Source organism: Pygocentrus nattereri, chromosome 6, assembly GCF_015220715.1.
Source record: "Pygocentrus nattereri isolate fPygNat1 chromosome 6, fPygNat1.pri, whole genome shotgun sequence".
NCBI classification, from domain to species: domain Eukaryota; kingdom Metazoa; phylum Chordata; class Actinopteri; order Characiformes; family Serrasalmidae; genus Pygocentrus; species Pygocentrus nattereri.
Window position 1 is genome coordinate 43,783,855 of NC_051216.1, and position 17,672 is coordinate 43,801,526.

Sequence of the window (17,672 nt, forward strand, 5' to 3'; positions counted from 1 at the left end):
TTAGTGCAGTTTAAAGGGATTTTCCACTCCTACACATCATGGTCACGGAGAATTTGAAATGGAGGCAAGTCAAAACAGAGCTAACGTTTGAAGCACACATCTAAAAGCTCTCTTATTCTGATTTCTTCAATGAATTATGCTTCACAGAGATGTCAGTTTTCCTGAAACTTGTAGATTCCAATCCAAGAAATTACAAAAAAAACAAATGTAGTCTGCAAATGTATAGAAAAGTAGACTATTTTAAGAAAATGCATTCATTCTAGTAGAACCCTTAGCTAGCTCCTTGTTGTTCTTATGTTAAATGTGAATTCAACCAGTTGTTTCAAAATTTCCGAACTACTGCAATTATGAAACAATGAAGTCAGTATGAAAAGTCTTCATATAAATGAAGTCATTCAGGCTTTGATGTGAAATGATGCATAGTAGAGCATATTTCTTTACAGTGGTGGTGATGGGAACCAGGGGTCGTGAGCTCTACAGCAGATATTTTATTTACTGTCCAAAACCACCAGTAAACCTTCATTTGTCTCATGAGTGTTTCAATGTCATGATAATTGGGGAAATAGTGTTTCCTTTGGGGACTACTTAATCTTACAACACCTAGCATGTACTTTTTCACAACAAATAGATTTTAATAAAATAATAAAACAATGTCGCAGGCATCAAGCACCATATTCAAAACCATTTTATGTAGTAAACCTCTGCGGTGTGCAGTGCCATAAAAATCTTTCCTTCATTTATTTAACTTTGTCAAAATTGCCATTTTTGTACAAGTTATTCAAGTTATTTCTTAAAAGATTAAATATAAGATCGTCCACAAATTTAAAGTCAGGAAGATCATATTATTGACTAACAGCAATTTGTCTCATTTGGCAGGATTAGAGCTGACCCCTTCTTGGCTCGCATGGTGTTCCCCAGAGCTCAGTTCTTGGTCATTTACTTTCCATTACATATATGGTATCACCTGGCATGAGCATTGCAAATCTATATATACACTAAAGCCTCAGACAGACTTCCACTTGCTTGGCTGATAAAAAGACCTGGATGCCTAAGAATTCCTAAAATTAATTCATGATAAATCTGAGGTCATACTGATTGTATCTTCAGCCACCTTGAAGAAAGTCCACCCTGGCTAACCCAGATTTTATTTTGTCCCCTGTTGCCCAGGTTAGGAATCTTGGTGTCATTCTTGACTTCCCATTGTTATTAAATGGCCACAGTAAAAACATCAGTAATACAACATATTTTCATCCTAGGAACATCGGGCGTCATCCACTGATATCTTCCTAATATCCATGTTTTTTCATATTTTTTTCAAGAAAGATCCTAAGAAAACGTCTGTTAGATTCATGGTGTTCTTAAACCACAGAACAGTTCCCACCTTTTGTGCTTTTGATTGTCTGGGATTCATTCTTGGGTAAGAATAGAATCTACAAACAAGAAAACACTGGAGAATGTCAAACTTTCTGAAAACTGCACCAATGGGATGTAAGAAGAACTTCCTCCTTAAGAACACCAGTGCTGGATGAAAGTACACAAACCATGTACTTGAGTTAAAGTAGAGATACCCAAAGTAAAGTATTACTCCAGTAAAAGTAGAAGTTCCTCCCTTTAGACCTCCACTTGAGTAAAAGTACTAAAGTATTTCCCTTCAAATGTACTTAAGTATAAAGTAAAAGTACTAAAAGAGTAATTCTGGCTCTGATGTCCTGTTATCATTTTTATAACCAGACTGGCTTCATGAACTCATTTCAGGTGAAAGTCCTCCAGCGTCTCTCTTGGTAAACCAGTCTTTTAATAGAACGTCATTAATTAGTGACGCTGACGTCTATTAAAATGATCAGAAGCACAAAACACTGAAGGTAAACAGTTTCCATCAGGGAGAACCGAGTGGCTCTGAAATCACTTTTTACACACAAGCAAAGTTTCAGTTTCAGATTTATTTACAACTTAGTTCCAAGTTTAAGTTGAATAAAAACTGGCTTTAAACTCAGGATCACAGATGAGCTCCTTTACTATGTTGATCTGTAGGCGTCTGTTCATAAACATAAACCAGCCCAAACTCATTTACTATAAAATGAAATGGTGTTTGTAGAAATTCAGAAAAAAGCCGCGTCAGTCTCGACTGCATATGTGGACATATTTCTATATTGTGCTCTATTTACACAAAGTTAGGTTAGTTCATCATTTATGTTGAACAGACTCTCCCAAAGTTTTACGCTGCTGCGCTGACGTTGAACCGCGTGCTGCACTGGGTCGGTATGACCAACAGGTCAAAACCAGCTCAGAACAAAGTGACCGCTGGGCCCTGATTGGTGCTCTGGCTTTGCGCTTCTTTCGTTTTGACATGTTACGTTTTTATACACACAGAAACCAAAAGGAGCGACAGATTTCTCAAAATGTAGGAGGAAAAAGTCGGATATTAGACTCTGAAATGTAGTGGAGTGAAAGGAAAAAGCGCCCAGAACGGAGAAACTTCAGTACAGATACACCAAAAATACTAAAGTACAGAAACTAATTACATTTACTCAGTTACTGTCCACCACTGAAGAACAGTGGGTGAATGAGGCTCATTGCTCAGATATGTTCTCTTTCCTATTCTGTAGCTTATCCCTGCTTTTATTACATCCACTTTTGTAAGCATTATAAAATACTTTTAAGTCCCTGCATGATCAGGCACATCCTTAACTTTCTGCTCTTCTTCAGACATTTTCACATTCACACTCGCTCCACTTCCTCTGACACGCACCTGCTTTCAAGCCCAGCCTCCAGGTTAAGTACTTAAAGCGATTTTTGCATTGCAGGCCAAACCTCTGGAACACTCTCAAAGTCTCCAAGCTTGTGCCTCCCTCTCCTTATTCAGTCTCTACTAGATTGCTTTTTCTTACCCTCTAGCCTATTACTTTGCGATGACATAGATGTTAACTCATTTTAGATCCACCCAATTATTCATTTAAAATTGTTTTCATGCTGCGAGAGCCAAAAAACACACAAATCCATCTATACCTACAAGGCACGTTCAAAATAAATCCCAGATCAAAGAAATTCCCAGGCTGTCTTAAGAGAAGTAGAAGAAGCCTTTTTTGAAACATGGCAACTCAGCGCTGTGGGTCTGAAAGGTTGTGTAGCTGTTCATGAAGGTCTCACTGAGAAGAGGAGACAGACACATCAAACAAAGAAACTGAGGACAGTGGACTGACCACCCCAGAGTCCAGATCTAAACATCACTGAAGGTGTTTTGGATTTGTGAAAAGCAAAACATGCAACCAGCTTTTAAGACTGAACTTTGGAGGTGTGAAAAATATCCCTGCAGATTGAGGAAAAGTACAGCGAGTCTCCTGGAAAGAATGGATGCTGTAAGAGAAGCAAAGAGTGGACACATTACATACTGAAAATAATGCATCATATTTAGTAGTTGTGGCTTCTGTAATTCAGCTAAATCTATCACTGTTGTCAGAACAAAACCTTGTTTCTCCAAAATGGTAACTTTATAGCAGAATGGGGATAAAAACTGCCTCATTTTTGATGCAAGTCAATGGAAACAAACTTTTTGGACCTTTTTTTTTGTCCATTCTTCATGAAACTTAAAGGGCAACAGGTTTTCAGATAGTGAAAAATTGATATATAGGGTTTTGTTCTGACAACAGCGATGCTTCCTTGCTTTTTGCCAGGCTTCTCATAAAGCTTTGCTGAATGGATCATATAGGAACACAATGGCCTTTCCTTCCTAGCAGTGAATGGGAACAGCGTTGATTGACAGTGCAGTACTCCATTAGCCTGCTGTTTGAGGGTAGGGGGTGGATGAGTGGTGCTGCTTCATGATTGAATGCTCTCCGGTGTGACTAGTCACTACAGGATGTTGACCTACATTCAAGAACCGCATGTTCCAAGGGCCTCATCTTTACACCAACCTTGTTTACACTCCTGAATGAGTTCATTAACACTGTAGCCCTGAGCTGCTCCACAGGTGCAGGATCTCACTGATTTGAGTGTGACCTGTAAGCCCTGGATAGCCATTTTTACACTCCAGATAAAGATTAGAGATAGAAGTAGCAAAGTTGATAGACCACCGTTCCCTTTTTAAGGCTAGACAATGAACTGAGGCATTAACTTACAACCAGCATCTGCTTTAGATGCTTGCAAAATGCTCTGGAATCCGAGATGACGGATAGGAGCTGTTTATGAAGTCACCGTGGTGGTGATGAGAGCTTTCAACGCTGATGCATTTTCATAGGTGTCCTAGAGAAGAGCCAATCACAATCCACATGTAAATGAAGTCATACATATAAAAGACGTGGTAAAAGAAATGAAAAAGAAGCAAAGGAATTGAAGGGAAAAAGTGCTGACAAAGTGAATGAAGTAAACTAATAGTAATAATGATGAATAGTAACCTGTTTGGGAAATAGGTTTGATGTTTAATCAAAAAAGGAACTATTTTACTATGAAAATAAATGACCAATCAAATAAGATCTTCATATAAACTTGAATGAAGGAATTATTTTAGAATGTAAGAATTTTCAAATTTATTGATCATCTGATCATTCATTTCTATTCATTTTTACTGACAAAGTTCAACACTTGTTTTGTTATTAGAAAAAAAAGAACTCAAATTCTCATTACTATGGGGAAGTGTTTAGCTTTTATTTCCTATTTTTCTTTCTCGGGCACTCACTTTACGTTTTCAACTGGTAAAAATGTAATTCTTGATGTCAAATTTAATTTGCATGCATGATAATTATTATATTAAATAACTAGTGTAACAAATATGCTGACAAGACAGACAAGGAGTACAAGTGGGAGTGTCCTTAATTGAAGACACTATGTGGAGACTCCAAACAAATGGCATGTATATAAATAATACAGGGATCCATAAGGAGAACATCAAAAGATGGTAACAAAGTGAACTAGTAAGAACACAGAAAACTATAAAATACAGATTCTAAACTTACACAAAGAAACCACAAGTAGGGGTCCAAGAACCCTAAGACAGCAAACAGTATATATACATATGTATGTATATATATATATATATATATATATATATATATATATATACACACACACACTAACAGAGGAGATAAGCAACACCTGCAACTGATGAGAGGGTGGGGCTAGGAAACAAGGAACAGGTAATGGCTGAAGTCAGGGCAGGACAGGGGAGGAGCTAACACAGCAAGTATAGCACATGGCCCTAGAAAACAAAGGCACATGGTAGACGTAAACAAAAACAGATGACACAGGAAAACAAGAAAATAAAGGCAGATGGTAAGAAAACAAAGCATTAAACATTATTATTATTATTATTATTATATAATTTGTACAGTTGTTGGAAAAAACACGTGTTGTTACCTTTCAAACGAGACCAATAACATGACTGTAGCCCAAAGAATGGGGAAACAGCAGTCCTTTTACTTCGGTAAAACATTTCAGGCAAAATTGGGGCAACAGTTAACAGGTAAAAGACGAAATCAGATATTAAATGAATTTAATGTATTAATGAATTTAATTAATTGGGAGACACTTCGCTGCTTGTGACAGATGTTATAGTTGAAAATCTCCTCCTTAGAGTGGCTCTTTTTAGGATTATATACCTGTTGTTGTTTTTTATTACTATTGTTGAGTTACCTTTTGAGCTGGATGGCCCTACTACCCTCACTGAACCACATGAATGCCTCAGCATCATCACACACATAACAAACCTCCAGCTGATAGCGCTGGCTTGTCTTCTCTCAGTGGAAGGATGGACAGGAAAACCTGCGGATTTGAGAGTGGAGCTTGATGCTCTCAAAGATGAAAGCTTTAAGTGCTGTTAACATGATGGTGGTGGTTTCTGGTAGATAGTGGCATGTGTTTGATTCATTTTCTAATGGCCACCATCTCCACAATCAGGGATGTTATATTGTAGAAGTATGGTGGATACTGAGTGCACTCAGGGAATGGGAAGTGATTAAGGTCTGATATTTGTTGGAAATATTTTGTTTATTTCATTTTGATTTGTTCATTTTTGTGGCCAAACTACCACTCAGTATATAGTTGTAAGGGCCCAGCCTTCCCTTCAGGGAACTTCAATTTCCAGAAGCCGTTGGGCTGATTAGGCATAACCTGGCACACCTGTTGACTCCTCTACTTAAGGCTGTGGCCAACAGCAGCCCTTTGTCACACCTTTGTAGAGGGGTGACCGGTATGGTACTTAGCCCAGGTGTGTGTTTAAACAAAAAGAAAAGGAAAAACAAGAGAGAAATTGCCCAAAAATGACTTAAAAGCCAAAAGGAAGGCTTGAACAAGAAATGGCTCTAAGCCATACAGAAGTGTTTTGCTCCACAAAGAGTAAACAGGTGAAATATTGACCTTCTTCTCATTTTTTATTTTATTTTATTTTTCTCTGATTATCTTTTATTTCACTTCTCTATTTCAGCCTTTGTTTGAATATGCTGCTTTTAGCATCCCCTTTGTTTGCCTTTTTCCTGCCATTTTTATATTTCCCACTTGTTCAGGTGTTTCTCATTTTTTGCCTGTGTTTCCAGTGGCGCACTGTTAACTCCTCAGATCGCCGATCAGTACACCAAATTCTCACTCCATCACCTCAATAAACTCATTTAAGACCCTTCTAATGGGCTTTCCTCTCTGTACTTGGGTCCCATAACAGTAGCATTATGGCAAATTTTCAATATAATTTTTTTTATAAAGTAAACTAGCTTTTCATAACTAGCCATACAAATATTAGTTTTGTTTGTAGAATAGCATGTAAAGGTATAGCTATATATTTGACAGAAAATTTCACAATCTCAACAACTAAATACAATATTTCATTGCTCACTGTTTAGTGTGTCTGCTGTCTTACAGCTTCAGTGCTATTCAGGAGACCCTCATTTAGAAATCTGCATGGATATTTTTGCATATCTCAAGTTCAGTCTTAGAACTAGGCTGCATTTTCTGCATTTTGACACTGCCAAATTTACACTCATCATAAAACAAACTCTATTGCAAATGTTTTTTTTTCTCAGTGAGGTTCTTCTTGAACAGCTACACATCCTTTCAGACCCATAGTACCAAGTTGTCATCTTGCAGTGGAAGAATGGACAGGAAAACATGGATTTGTTCAGATCTGAAGTGACAGTGGAGTTTGATGTTCTCAAAGATGAAAGCTTGAAGTGCTGTTGACATGACATGGTAGTTTCTGGGAGACGGTGATGGATCTTTGAGTTTTGGATCGGTGATGTTTTGGAAACTTTCACTTATTTTTCATTTATTTTCAGTTGACATTCCTTTTCCATATTTCCTAATTGTTTTCTAATCTCCTCAGAAACATCTGCTGAAAAATAAAATGAATAAACTATGCTTAAAGGCTATTTTGGCTGGAAATTAATGAAGTCTTTGCTCTTTTGTGCAGTACTGTATGTTCCGTTCTTCACTGTAGTGCAAGGTGATGGATCAAATGATGCAATGTACTCCTGCTGACTCTAGTTCACATACTGTAACTAAGCCTAGCCAGGAAGTTCTGACCTAATAATAGACACCACAGAACCATTCGCTGTAAAAACACAAGTCAAACTTGAGCTGCTAAAGAGCGAAACACTGAGCCGAACCGACTGTCAAAACATGACGGCTTATCAGGGGCGCTGTGACATTTTAATGACTGGAACTGAGTCGACCCAGGTGCTGTCAAATATGACGTAACTATGGCATGAGTGTTGATGTATCTCTCAGAATTTGTTCAGTGCTGTGGAAGCAGAAGAAATTGTGAAGGTGTTGTGATCGCAGGATCATGAAAATTATGGAAAGAATAGATTGAGCTCAATTTAGTGGCTTTTCAGATTTTTTTTTTTTTTTACATAATCTGAAAATGCCTGTTGTCCTTTAGAAAGTTTGTAAATTTCATGATGGATTAAGCAAAAGCGAACCAGAATTATATTAAAAAGCCTGGTTACCTTGACTTGCATTAATGGTAGCATGTACACTTTTAAAAAGATGGTTCTTTTATGGGCTCTATAGTAAAGAAAATTATTCAATATAGAACCATGAGGACTCAAAGAACCCTTTGCATGATTAAAGGGTTCTTTGCATCTTGAAAGGGTTCTACAGATTGATGGAGGAGTCACTATAAACATTGTTTTAGCTGTGACTAAATGTAATCATAACACCACTGAAACTTTATCAAATGTTTCAGCAGTGAACGAACGAACGAATGAGCTTACTTCACTGATCCCAGAGGGAAATTGCGGTGTTTCAGTAGTAAGACATAGTTACACATAAACTTACATAAACTACGCAGAAAAATACAAAATAGAAATAAATCTAGACAGAAGTTAAACGACAAGAGAAATAAAATGAAGTATAAAAGTCTCTGTTTACATATTTACATGGCATATGAGACAGATTTACTGTATTTACACACTTACACATAGTCACATAGTCCTGTCCATGTGCGTTTTGTTTTGGTTTAGCCCCCTCATTTCATGACTCCGCCCCTGATTGTCTCCACCTGTCTTCCACCTATCCCTCATTTTCCCAGTGTATTTAAGCTCTGTGTTTGCCCCTTGTGTTTGCTGGTCTTTGTTGTTTGTTATCTGCTGTGGTCTTTGTACTGGTCTTCTTCTTGGATTCTGGTGTCTGTCATGTCTGTCCCCTGATCAATCCGTGTTGGATCTCTGACCCTGGACTGTCTTGACTATGACCCTGGATTTGCCCTTAATAAATCTCACTAATCTCAGCATGTGCATCCGCCTCCTCGCTCCTCGTTACAACATGACTAACCTTGAGTTGCATCAATATTGTAGTGTAAAGTGCACAGTGAACAGTGTCATTACAGTAATAGTTGTGATAAATTGCACCGTGTGTATTGATCAGAGAGGAGGTACAGTGATATGGTTCAGCACAGTTCAGACAGCAGGAGATCAGTACCGTCTCTGCAGTGAGGAGAAAGGAGATTTTAGCCACTGGGCTATTTTAGCTAATTTTACCGAATGAGCATAACTCAAACTCTAGCCAGTACATGCAAACTTGCGCTAATGCTATTCTTGAGTAGTAATGAGGACAATATAGTGGAGCTAGAGTAGCTTAGCTCAAAACTCCATTACAAAAACCAGTTTTACTTGCTTAGATTTGAGTTTTATCCTTTTAATTGTGCATCAGTGGAGCTTCAGTGAGCCCCAATCAAACAGTGTGATTTAAAAAAAAATGTATTTATTATTTTCTTTAGTTTGTTCATTAAGCTATGCTAACCTCTGATGCTAACATCATCAATGGAAAAGTAGAGCAAGAGTAGCTTAGCTAACAAAACCATACACAAAAACATAAATTCGCTCATTCAGTTTTGGGTTTTATCTTAACTTAAAACATGCATCAGTGCATCTGATGCATTAAACCAGAAATGAACCTGTGCTGTGGTGTTTGAAGCTGTAGCATGCTAAGCTATTGCTACCAGCTCTACAGCATATTTGACAGTTCCTTACATAGACGTGGAACATAGAATTTGACAGCCACAATTGTAAATACCAACATATCTTTTTAGAGAAAGGCAAACTACACTACAAACAGCTCAAACGTTAGCCACGGGGTAGCTTGGCTAAATGTTGGCATCTTCTGTAGCTATAGGTTTCCCATCATCCCATCCCTGATGACAAGAGGATAGTGGACCTCTGTCGCCTCGCCAATGGCAAAGCTGACCGTCCACTGCCATTTTACTGAGCCTTTTTCTGGGAGTATTAAACAAAATTACACTTATCACTCATTTTCCACTCTTACTCCAATTTACTGATTTTTCCTTCCTTGCGTTCTTTAGTTCAACCTTACTTATTAGTTTAATAAATAATTTTAACCTAGCACAGCGTCAGCAACAAATAAATAATGAATAAAATAAAACAAAATAAATCATTTTATATCAGGCCTAGTCATTATTTCCTTTCTCTCAGTTGTTTGTAATGTGTCCAAGTTTATTTTCTAAAATAAAAGTCTCTGCATTTAAAATCACTTTGAAGAGATTAAAAACTAGTTAAGGCTTGTATGCAGGACCGTAACCTGGCTGGTCCGAGAGTGGACCAACAATGGCAGCGGGATGCCACCCTTGTCAAGCCAGTGGACCGATATATGCTCGCTCCTCATTGCTTTCTGTAAATACTGAAAAACACTTATCTATATAATCATAATAAGGTGTCAAAGAAGAGCTAACAATTTGCAAAACACGTTTTTTAATGTAGGGGGGCTTTAAAGACAACTATGCCTAAGACACAGAGAGAATTCTGTGGCTAATTCGAGAAGGCAAACTCCTGCAGTCTTGCAGGCTGATTGCATTGAATCTAAGCCTCCCGCTAAAGGCAATGGCATAAAGCAAGTGGTCTCCAAAGCCTATCCACCCTCATACATTGGCATGACTCTTAGCCATTCCTAGGCAGCTGATAAAGGGGACTAAAGCTGTGGGTCTCGGCTTACAGACTGTGCTGTTCTCTCATTGGCTGAAGTGGACACGGTTACAGCAGAAGTCTCGGTGTGGGCTGCAATGTAGAATCAAAAATAATCCCACCCAAATGGCACCAGGGACAGTGTTTGTTTGTTTTGTTTGTTTTTTTTTAGCTTGGATTGCAGCCCCAGCCAGAGCTGTGGGTGGTTAGTATAAAACCAGTGAGAAAGGAAAGGAACAAGGCACAGTGCCTGCAAGCTTTTACAGGGGGAGTATCTCTTCTATTTAAGAGGGACCCTCTGGTTGTAGTGGACTTTTTGAACGATTTCACCCTCTGCGGAGAGAGCTGGCATTTGCGACTCTCTGTAATCAAGTGCTCCCTGTCTTACAACATCTGCCTCTGACTGTTCCCTCGGGCCATTTCTCCACTGCGCTCCTGGCAAACTGTGCCGACGGAGCACGACCTTGAATAAACAGTGGAATATTTAATATTTTTTTTCTACCACAATCAAAATCCAAGCCAAGTCGGCTTTTATTCCAAGCCTTTGACCCCCTTTTAACCTGAACCCTTTTTAGGGGTTGTTAGCAATCAGTGGTGCCTCATTTCTGCACTGAGGTCACTGAGGCCAACACTAATGCAAGCAGGAGTGTCAGATATGAATACCAATGGACAGAATCACGTAAACAAGTAGTCCATTGTTCCAGGGGGGAGTTTAAAGTTGTTGCTGATTAGACACTTCAGGTCAGTCCAATCTCTCCTACGTCTGGTACGGCTGAAGTAACAAAAAGGACATAGATGTAGGCCATGTGGGTTTCTGCATATTTGGAGAGCGTTCAGTAACGCCAAACATGCAGCACTTCACATTTAGACTCAATCAGACTCAATTTGTACGTTTGAAAACAAGAACTGCCCCAAATGGGAAACAACAGAACTTCTAGTTCTAGTTAATTCTCCATCTGCTTAAAAGACAGCTGGAACCATCATAACGGCGATTAACAATTATGCGTATGTGCCTAAAGCAGTGGTCTCCAACGCTGGTTCTAGAGAGCTTCCTTCCTGCAATGTCTAGTTCCAACCATAGTCTGCCACCACTAAGTTCTTCAAAAGTTCCTGATTGGCTGGATCAGTATTCTCTGTTATCCTATATCTGAATGAATGTGAATGTTAGTCTAATCGATGGCTACTATGATGACTATCATATCTTTAGTCGCCTTCAGTCTGATTTTTCAATCATATCTCTGAGGCCCAATCCCATTTCAGCCCTTGCCCCTGTCATTTAGCCCTACCCCTCCACTTTGCGTGTTCACATCTAGGGGTAGGGTGTCCTGATTTTGTTGAGAGAAAGGTGTAGGGCAAATTGTTGGGGCTACACGACCCTCCAAACGAGTGTTATGACAAAAATAGAAAAACTGACCAGATGGCTGAACAAACCTAATTAAAAATTACAATCATGTTAATTAAGAAACTGTATGTAACTAAAGCCCAGCAGTGAGGAGCTGAACTTTCCCCTCCTCTGCTGTCCCTGCAGACGGGCAGGGTCGCCTACAGAGCAGCGCCAGTAGCTGTTAATGAAGTGATGCTCTTTTTGTTTGAAGGTCCCGTTTCATAGAGGACGATTTCAACCACTGCCCCTTATAACTCAGTTCCAAGGCGCAAGGAGACACTCAAAAACAAGAAACAGGGGTAAAAATAAGAAATGGGATTCTGTCTAAGTTTCCTGCCACAGATAGCACACACATCTGTTCGTGCCCACAGATGTTATGAACATACATGAGGTGCTGTTTTAGACCCCTGTAACTCGAGTTTAAAACATCTTAAAATGTAACAGCAGTGTTAAAATGCTTTATGCTGTTCTGTGTTCAGGAATAAATGTATCCTTTTACATTAAAAATGTTTTGCTCAAACACTCCAAGCTAACCCATTCATTTTGGACTCGCTCAGGAGCGCCCTCTAGTGTTTGAGAAACCTGAAAGACATTAGAGTGGAAATTCTACTCTATACAAGTTCTCTGCCCAGAGCGCTTATACATTGAAATACACTACAAGGCAACAGCCATGGGCAAGTTGAACCACTTATTAAAAATGACAAGTCAAAACATACGAAGGTACTGCAACAAGAGTAAGCTGGAGTAATCTGTTCCTTCCCAGCTCGGTTACTCACATACTGCGAGGTGTCCACTGGTGCCACGTCCACCGCATTAGTGAAGTTATTCATCAGCACGGCGTCAAACTCCTGCAGGCCGGAGCTGGTGTGCACCACCCGGTCCTTCACGAAGATGCTAACAGCTCTCAGCATGAAGGACACAAACAAGTGCATGTGGATGTAGTTCCGTGTGCAGTGCAGGCGCCTACAAACACACAAAGAAGACAATGATCCAGGACATCGAAGCGTTCGTCATTCTAATAAAGCAAGAATGGTGAAGGTCAAACACACCAGCTTGGTCTGAAATGAATGCAAGAACTTCAAGGACGACTTTTACAGTCTAAACTCAATCTGCCACGGCTGCATCATAGGATCAGTTACCATGGACAGTGATTCTGATTTCCCTGGACTTTTATAAGAGGAATGAAAAGCTACCGAGTCACACTCCTGATAGATAAAGGGCAGTTGCTGAATCATGTGTTCTTAAACATGTGGCTATAATATATATTGCTTTTTCATTACATCATGTTATGCTGTAAAAAACAGGCATGAAGTCGTTCTAATGACTTTGCAACATTACTGTAAGAAAAGTTACATTTACTTTTTCTTCACAAGTATTACTACAAATTTACCCACTACAAAACTAATACCATCTCTGAAAAAACAAAGTATAATGCTTTATAAGAATTTGAGGCTTCATGACTCTAATGAAAACAGTTCAGTATTCAGACCTTGGTCATTTACAAGGATTATGTAATCTATTTAAACACAATGCACTAACTGAGATAGTAATAACATACACATTTATAAATGAAGGTTCTGTAAAGGTACATCTCTCATTCATTAAGGTACAAACAATGTAAGTGTTCCCTCAAAGGTACAACAGTGGTTTTAAGATCCACTTGTGCATCTTAAAAAAAAAAAAAAAAAAAAAACCCTAACAACTAAATATCACACACACATTTTCTAACCTGCTTCTCCCTCAGGGTCGAGGGTGGGTGCTGGAGCTTATCCCAGCAGCCATCGGGCAGAACAATTAAATATCAACTTGTGAAAATAATACTTCCATTTTTTTCTGTGTATTTTTTTAAGATCTTTTAGATTTCTTTCAAAGTGAAGCTAAAAGATTTCATATAAAGTGGGACTAGAAAGACAAAGTCAAAGTAAAATAGGCTTTAATGTATTCAACTTCCAGTCTTAGTTCAACTTATTCATTTTTCAGGAGATATTTCGGAGAAGATGATACAGGAGAGAAAGTCGAAATGGAAAAACAAGTTTCCAAAACTGGATTAAAACAGAGAAAATTAGACTCCTAACAACCTCCTGGTAGACCTGTGTGTGTGTGTGTGTGTGATTATTTATACATATACATATATATATATATATATATATATATATATATATATATATATATATATATATATATATATATATATCCATCCATTTTCTAAGTCACTTCTCCGTCAGGGTCACGGGGGTGCTGGAGCCTATCCCAGCAGTCTTTGGCCAGAAGGCAGGGTACACCCTGGACAGGTCACCAATCCATCGCAGGGCAGACAGACACTCACACCTAGGGGCAATTTAGCATGTCCAATCAACCTGACCGCATATCTTTGGACTGTGGGAGAAAACCCACACAGATGCGGGGAGAACATGCAAACTCCACACAGAGAGGACCCCGGTCACCCGGCAGGGGAATCGAACCCAGGCCCTCCTCGCTGTGAGGCAACAGCACTACCCACCGCGCCACCATGCCCCCTATATTATATTATAATATATATAAAAAATATTTAGTGTGTGTGTGTCCAATAGACATAGGGTGCTCTTCTGCTTAATGTTACTGAGGCTACTCTGGTTTTTCCTGACATTTTCATTTATTGTACTAATGTTACACTTTAAAAAAACTCTTTGCAAATGAAGGCTTATGGTTTGAATTACACAGGCTTGGTGCCAAGATTGTTCTTTTGGAACAGGCAGCACTTAGTGCCACTGTGTACATTTATCTTTTTCAGCACTTGAATGCCCCAAAGCTCATTAATTTTAATCAAGCATGCTCCAAAAACCTTAATACCCCTTATTATCTTCTGTTTTCATGGAGAGTGGCATGATGAGCCAAGTATCACTCCCCCCATCTGAAGATGACTCAATTCAGCATCTTATTTGGCCTACTTACTGGCTATTTTGTACAAAATCTTTTCTTTCATGGTCCAGCCGAAAAGGAGAGATGAAGGAAGACCTAGTAAGAGAGAAATGGCTCCTTTTTTCCCTTTACCATCACTGAATATAAAAGTTCAGAAGCTTCCTCACACCTGCAGCCCTGAAATGCCTTCTGGAGAAGATCAGGGCCAATGCTTTGATAACTAGCAGACTCCGAGATGTTTCAAGGAACTAATGGTTAATCATGCATTTAAGTATTTATCTCTTGAGGCTCCTCTGTGTTTCCAGGTTTGCTTACATCCGAGATGTGTTAAAAGCAAGAAAGCTTTACGCCAAAAATGATTTAAACTCTACAGCCTTCATCTAAAAGTAGGAGCCAGAACAGATCTTGTAATTAACCCCAAAAAATCTGCAAGATATGATTTGTAATTCCACTTTGATCTGTATTTGAACCCAAGCTTTTCTAAGCTTGGTAGAAGTGTGTAATAAAACTTTAGCCCTGCCAGTGGGCTCTGGCTGTTTAAGGGGTTAAACTGAAACAGTGCAATGATACTTAATGTTTTACCTTATCAACATCACTGCAACATATTCCAAAAAAAGTTGGGACACGGGGCAATTTAAGGCTAAAAAGGTTGTGAAAAGTTCAAAAAACATCTTAAACAGGTGATGCAGTCATGCTTCAGTGCAATAACATCCAGCAAAGGCCTAGTCCTTTAGGAGCAAGGATGGGTTGAGGTTCGCCACTCGACCAAAAATTGTCAGGGAATAAACCAACAGTTTAAACAGCTTTTTCACCAATGTCTTCCTAAGTTTTTCTTTAATTTGTTCTCGTAAAAGGTCCTAAGACCTTCGCATCTTTGTGCTCTTGAGTGTGTGTAGATTCCCTTCTTGCCTGAGAACAAATCCCTCATAAGAAAGCATTGGTGAAGGTCTGTAAACTTTGTGAAAACTAAGTGGATTTTAGGAAGAATGGTTGGTGAATGAGGCCTAATGTGCAATAAGCTGTTGCAAGGGTTTTAGGTATTTCCCCCTTTACAGTGTGAAACATCAAGATTCAGGGAATCCGGACACTTCGACAAACCATCAGCAAAAACAATCACCGCATCCACAAATGCAAGTCAACACTGTACTATGTACTACGGAAGCCATATAACAACAATGTACATAAATGCACAGTAGAAACATGTATTATGGTCAAAAGAGTCAACCTTTCTGATTGCTTATGGAGAATATGGACAGCAGGTTTATTGTTGCCTGATGAGGAATTGAAGGCACAATTAACAGCGAACACATTTTGGAGTAACATATGCTGCCTTCTGTATGACGTCTTTTTCAGGGACATCAATGCTCATTTCAACAGGACAATGGCAAGGCACGTTCTGGATGAGTAACAGCAGCACAGCTGTATAATTAGAGAGTGTGGGTGCTAGACTGGGCTGCCTGCAGTCCAAAACTTTCTCCTGTTGAAAACATGAGGCATCTACAAGTGTTTTATATCATCTAGTTTAGTCACTGCTGGAATTTGGAAAATATTGCATTCACACATCAGTACCAGCTGGTCCACAGCGTCTTGTGTGTACAAGGCTTCAAGGTGGTATGCACATCACTCTGGTGTACATGTTGGACTAAGCCTATCCCCAAACAGCCAGACATTCCTTTATGGCTGCTACCTTGGGATGCAGTGGACTAGACTTATTTCTTGCATATATTTAGGCCGGTTTACCACCTGCTACTATTGGACAACTCAACTGAGCTGCTGAATGCTGTTACATCACCTAACAAATGCCAGTATTGGCTAGCATTGTGCTGAGTGATTGAAGAGGGAGGGCAGTTTGCTCTCTAGGATTCCCCAGGGGTCGACCTTATGATCTCCAGAAGATATGGCTAATGCCTGAGTAACAAAGCCTTTTGTTTTGATGATGGGCAGTGGACAAGGGGAACACTGCTTTAGCCGAGTGCTACCTTGGTCTGCTATCATTTTCTATCTACCCAATCAAGCTCTGACTGTTTCAGCACTATAATCATCAGCATTATGTCACAAAGAACAGCTGCTGCAATTCAGCTCTTAGATTGATTGTGAAAAGCAGTACCAATTAGTGGAGGCCTCATGAAATTTATATTCCTTTTTTACCTTTTTACCATAAAAATTGAGTGTATGAACACTGCTTTGCAGACAAGTACCTCTGCTCTTGTGTGGCAGACAAGCAAAAAAAAAAACCTAACCTCATATTTTAGTAGACAGGTAACAAAGGAAAAAACACCACAGGTGTCTTAAAGTGCTGGACACAACACAACCTGCCAGATGTTTCAATGCACCTTGGAATAGAAGTCTCTGGGATGGTACTGGAGGTATGGAACACCATTCTTCCAAAACATGTTCCCTTAGTTGGGGTTCTGATGATGGTGGTGTAGAATGGTGGTCTTAAAACGTTGAACTGGGTTTAGGTCTGGCAACTGTGAACCCTCATGCTCTGTGGATCGAGGTGTTGCCATCATGGAAATGTTTTATTATAGAATGAACTTTGTACCGATAGCTTTCTAAGAGGACAAGTGGTCCCAACGCATGCTGATCAAAGGCCTCTACAGCATAACAGAGCACCTGGACCCCCTGACTGTAGGGGTCAAGCATTCAAGCTTGTACCATTTTCTTGGTGTACACCGCACTGGCCCAGCGTTAGGGAGTAAGTCCCATACAGCTGTAGTAACTATAGTAGGTTTAACCGAAGCTAACAGTAAGTACTCATGGTAGATCACTACATACATTCAAAACATAAGGCCGAGTCTGAGTCAGGTCATGAGCAATTTAAAGGGCAGTCTGAGGCAGTTAAAGGCAAGTCTGAGTTGAGTCAGTTGAGGGTAAGTGTGAGTCAAATTACAAATCATTAAAGGGCAAGTTGGAGTCATGTCAAGAGTCAGTTAAGTAAGTCTGATGTAAGTCATGAGTTAATTAAGGGTGAGGCCGAGATGTCTCATGAG

At 39.4% G+C, this 17,672-nt stretch overlaps 1 protein-coding gene across 1 annotated transcript in view; it reads right to left on the bottom strand.

Moving 5' to 3' along the window:
- Positions 1-17,672, bottom strand: part of pth2ra (parathyroid hormone 2 receptor a) — a 108,573-nt gene that overhangs the window by 52,139 nt on the left and 38,762 nt on the right. Inside the window, exon 6 of the mRNA XM_017702971.2 lies at positions 12,558-12,744. Coding sequence (XP_017558460.1) covers positions 12,558-12,744 — 187 coding nt within the window. The remainder of the gene's footprint in view (positions 1-12,557; positions 12,745-17,672) is intronic.